The sequence below is a fragment of the Camellia sinensis genome, chromosome 4 (genome assembly GCF_055761805.1).
Source record: "Camellia sinensis isolate YWXY chromosome 4, ASM5576180v1, whole genome shotgun sequence".
Classification (NCBI taxonomy): Eukaryota; Viridiplantae; Streptophyta; class Magnoliopsida; order Ericales; family Theaceae; genus Camellia; species Camellia sinensis.
The window spans coordinates 186,086,264-186,091,773 of NC_138964.1; the positions used below are offsets into that span (position 1 = coordinate 186,086,264).

Below are 5,510 nucleotides of genomic sequence, written 5' to 3' on the forward strand. Positions count from 1 at the left end.
TATTAAAATCCAAATTTTATTTAAAAACAAATGGAGTCTTTGAATATCCACACAAAAAGACGAGAATAAAAAATTAAAATCCCACCTTTTCTTTTCCAATTATTCGCAGTTATTTCTTGCTACTTCCCTTCTTCAATATTAAAATTATAAAAAAAATAAAATAAAAAAAGTCCACAAACCCCTCCATTGCACAGTCACTGTTATCTTTCGGGTCAATAAATCGAGCACAGCAGTCTCGGAGTCGGCACGGCAACGAGTCGGGTCGCTCTCGGAGCCGTGAGGCCGAAAACATCGCTCATGTCAAGCTCGCTCGGCTTCATCCCATCCGGTAACTCCCACGTAAAGCAATGGAGGAGATGAGCCACCGACATCTCAAGCCCGTAGAGTCCGAGCTGCATACCTGGACACGACCTCCGGCCCGACCCGAACGGTATGAACTCGAAATTACTCCCTTTAAAGTCAGGCACATTCTCCTTCAAGAATCTCGAGGGCCTGAATGTATCCGGGTCGTCCCACGAGTTCGGGTCACGCCCGATGGCCCATGCGTTGATCATGACCCTAGATCTAGCCGGAATGTGGTAGCCGGAGATCTCAGCGTCCTCGGCGGTCTCGTGGAGGAGGAGAGGGATCGGAGGGTGGAGCCGGAGAGTCTCCTTCAAGGCGCACTTGAGATAGGTCAGCTTCTCGAAGTCGGATTCTTCGACCCGGCGATTGAGTCCGACTACGTCGGCGAGCTCTTGTTGGACCCGTTTGAGGTCTTCTGGGCTTTTCATTAGCTCCGTCATGGCCCACTCTATAGCTGAAGCAACAGTTTCTGTGCCTCCAAACATTACATCCTGATGACATCACCATTGACAATAATTAGAAAATATTCAAAAAAATAAAATAAAATATATGAATTAAATTTATTTTTAATTTAAATTTTTTATAAAAATAATTCGTTAGCTGATTAGTAAGTTAGAATATTACTGCTGATTACAATCACTTGAATTAATCTCAAGGTTGCTTGAATTTAACTCCCAACATATTAAATTCATATTTATATTACATCTTATATTTTATATTTGGGTTCATAGTTGTTCCGTACTAACAAGGAGTTTTTCTTTCCTTAAATGTATAAAATTGAGACGTGTTTGAGTGTTTATCCATTAGGAATACGGTCTAAAAAGAAATATATTTTTAATCATAAGTATTTTAATTTAAAATGAAAAATGTACATGAGGTCACACAATGTTATACAAACTTTTTGTATATAAAACTCAGAAAGATGGCTTGTAGATATTTGATAAAAATAAGTTCCCAATTATAGCATTCGAATATATAACATTTTTGTTTGAAAAAAAGAACAAAATAAGCATTTAACTAACTAATTACTCGAGTAGAACTATACAAAAAAAAATAAAATTGTACCTTTTTTATTCATAAAGATGACAACTATTAGATTTGAAGAAATATCAATTAATTTGTTTAAGAATAAAATCGTCACATAATTTTGAATTAAAATTTTGTATGGTTGACTTTTTCTAATAATTTTTTTATGGCATGTCTTTATCTCAAAAGCCAATCCAAACAAGTGATAGGTACTTTCCTCCCTCTTTTCTTTTCATTTCCAAAAATAATATTTTTATTTTTATTTAAAATGAAGTGACAAATGTTAGTGCTGATCATTTTAACGCCAAATGAGTGGTATCATGGCATATAAACAAGACTCATATAATGGTTGGGTAGAAAATTAATTTTTGAAAAGTAAATAATATAATATTCTCACCAAGATTTAATAAATAAGTATAAAAAAATTAATATTTAATCAATCGTCTTTCCATTGCGGGTAAGATGTCATTAGTGAAAAAAAAAAAGGCGTTCACCAAAAATGCTATGAATAAAAAAATCAATAAAAAAAAATAATCATATATAAACAAAATCTATATACACAATAATTTGAATGAGTTTTGAGCTTATTATTTAGAACAAAAAGGCCTATGAAAATGTCTTTAATTACACAAATGACACTGTATTCTGATATAAAAATTTTGGTAAACTAGTATTTTTCATAAAATAAAATAAAAAAAACAATAAAAAACAGTATGTGATCCAAATTTGACTCTAATTTATTGAAACCAACATTTAGAATTAATTTACATTATTCCTTGATATACACAAATAAAAATTGTGAGACCAAAATTGTCTAAGTTTTTTTTTTTTTTTTTGACAAAAAAATAAAATGAATTAAAACAAAAAATAATTTGAAAAAGTGGTATTAAGCTCATAATACGACTTACTTATGGTATTGGAGACAAATATATATATATATATATATTGAGTGTATGAGTAATACTTTTTTTTATGTGATGTAATTAATAATTGAAAAATTACAAGTAAAATGAGGTGTGTGAAGTCTGATATCGCCTGAGTATAAAAATAATGGTAAGTCTGATATCGCCTGGGCACCCTTACCTTTAGAGTTAGCTTTCGGACTTGAGTTTTACCCAAGATCATGTAACACAATATTAAAATTGTAATTGAGAGAAATCTTGGGTTCAAGTCTCTCTACTGACATTTTGATATTATATCCTGACTGATTTGTTACTGACATTTTGATATTATATCCTGACTGATTTGTTGAATCCATTTTCTAATTGTTTAGGCTTTTGGAAAAAGTAATAACTTACCGCATGTGTTGTTGTGTGAACACGCTGGGCGTGAGGAAGTGTGAGGGCGCTCCCTTACTTCTTGAGCTAACTTTTGGAGGGTTAAATTATAACCTAAAACTATGTAAAAAGGTAAACAAAACTAATTTCTCATATCACTGAATCTTAAAAATAATTTAAAAAATAGATTTTTATATCATTTTCCTCCCCACAATCCAATCATATTGTGATCCCCACGACATGCTCATTTAATATTGATACAAGTATTTCGTTTTACCATTTTATTAATATTGTTTTTTTCAAAATGCATGAATTGAGTAATTATTCTGTATATATGGGATTAAATATATATAGCTGGACCCAAACACTTCGCTAAAAAAAAACAAAATTGAAAACCAACGAAAGTTGGAATTCAAAACCTTCCCACCACAGTTCTAAGAAAGCTGTCGAGTCGTTACTCGTGACTAGTTTAGTTGGACTGTGGTATGATTTGCTTTTTGACACCAACACCACAACCATTTTGGTGGTTTCTTGTAGTCTAGATTTGTTAAAGCAAATTTTCAGAAACAATTTTTAGCAGACTTTGACCCCGCTTGTCATCATTTTATTTTCTTAATATTTTTCCAAGAACCAATCAATTCAGCAAAGAAAAATTATTTTACAAAAAAATTATACAGAATATATGATAAAAATAATACAGTACTAATATTATCAAAAATATAAGTTATCTTGATGTATACTTTGTTTTAAAGATATAAAATAAATACTTGTCCTATTATTCTTTATAATTTTTTTTTTTATATATAATATTCAGCAAATTATTTGTTTTTGGCTTACCATGATGATGGCTTTGATATTATCTCTTGTGAGTCTAATAGCGTTTTGAAGATCATCCGATTCGGAGACTTTCGCTTCATCACCGTAAAAAGCTAGCAAATCATCCACCATATCGGTGTCGATCTCATCAGAACCGTTCGTTTTCTTGTTCTTCTGCATGTGCTCATCGATGATATTATCAATGAAGCCATCAAGCGAAGCACGAGCCTTAGTGAGTCTCTCATTGAGTCCCTGCGGGTCAACCCAGCCGAGCCAAGGAATAAAATCTGCAATATTAAAAGCACCAAACAGTTTGGAAAACTCCTGCAATATCGAGATAAACTCGTCCTGACCGTGTCGGGAGCTGGACCCGAACGCTGCTCGGTACGTAATGTTCCGAGTCAGTTCAAACACCAACTCGCCGATATTAATGGGTGAGTTGGTGTTGAGCATGACTTTTCGGACCACGAAGTCCACCTCGTCCCTCACGGACTCCCAGGACTCAGCCCGTTTACGGCTAAAAAGCTTGATGACGCAGAGCTTTCGCATCTGGCGCCAGAACGGGCCGTAGTGAGCGAAAGCCATGTCAGCGCGGTCGTAGGTGAGGTAGCGGATGGCGATGGTGGCGGGGCGGTTGGAGAAGATGCTGTCTTGGGCTTGGAGGACTTGTTGGGCGATGTCCGGCGACGAAACGGCCACCATGTGGAGAAAACCCATCCTCATGTGGAAGAGCCCGCCGTATTGTTTTGCCAGCTTGGCAAGTCCACGGTGGGTGAGCTGGTCCATCATGGTCATGTTTCCGATCAGCGGCAGGCCCGGTGGCCCCGGTGGAAATGGAAGTTTGCGACGGAGACGGGATAGAAGGAATAATGAGAGAGGTATGAGGAATAGGAATCCCATGGGCATGGTTTGCACAGCTTCAAGTATTGATGCCATTTCTATTGTGTTTATATATGTATGTGTATGTGTTTGTTCTAGAAATGGCTCTGCAACTCAACTCTTGGGATGTTGGTGTTGCTGGGTTTTAATTCAACATGTTATGTGGGTTTATATACAAGTTTGCTTCTACTTCTTGTTTGCTCAAGTTGGTGTGTAAACTCCCTTGTCATATTTGTTTATTGAGAAATGAGAAATATTATTTAATATAAAAACAGTTATTTTTTTTCCTCCTGTTTTGGTCACTAGCTTGGCTTTAACCGCGTTGTTTGTTACTTTTTGTGGGCCGACGGCGAGATAGAATTTGGTGTTTATAATAAAATAAAATTTTAATTTTATCAATTTAAATTTAAATTTAAATTTTTATTTTGTTTCAATATGAACCACTTATCTATTTCGGTTGAGTCAAATTGATGGAAAAATAAATATTTTAGTCATTTAATTTAATAAAAATATATTTTATTCATGTATATCTAAATTGAGTTTAATTAATAGAATATTTTTTCATCCATTTTACTAAATGAAAATAGGTTGAGGGTTTATATTGAAAATAAATTAAAAAAATATTATAATTTAAATTGATAAAATTAAAAATTCAAGATTTATTTTATAATGAAATTCAAACTCTGAGTTGTTGTTATAATTTTCCCTTAATGTTAATATTCATTCATATTTAAATTTCTTTGTGTATATTATTTATAAAAAAAAAATTGATTTATTTTGTTAAAAATTAGATTGATCCGATAATTTTAATATTTTTAATTTTAATTTGTTTTTCTAAAAAACAAGATGGTTTTTTTAAAAAAATAAATTTGTTGCCTATTTTTTTCAGAGACAAATTTAATAAAATAAAAATGTTACAATTACCGTGTTGACCTAATTTTTTTTAATAAATAATATACACAGCTGGTCTTATAAAATAAATAGTAAAAATCATCAAAATAAAACTTGTGATGAATAGTTCTTTCAAGTTTAATTTTAAATTTAAATTTGAGAAAAGTTCAACTATTTTAAAACTACACTTGTAATTCATTTTTATTTTCAAAAGCAAATGTCAAAAATCGTGTGCCTATTATTATTAGTTCAATATAATTTTTTAAAATAAATATT

The 5,510-nt window shown here is 32.5% G+C and overlaps 1 protein-coding gene across 1 annotated transcript; it reads right to left on the bottom strand.

The window, feature by feature from the left end:
• LOC114264873 (cytochrome P450 84A1) lies at positions 1 to 4,634 on the bottom strand. Its single transcript, XM_028205592.2, has 2 exons — positions 3,486 to 4,634; positions 1 to 836 (listed from the first exon to the last, which is right to left on the bottom strand). Exons 1-2 carry the CDS (start codon positions 4,398 to 4,400, stop codon positions 213 to 215), a joined length of 1,539 nt encoding a protein of 512 aa, XP_028061393.1. The 5' UTR covers positions 4,401 to 4,634; the 3' UTR covers positions 1 to 212.
• Between the last annotated feature and the right edge of the window lie 876 nt (positions 4,635 to 5,510).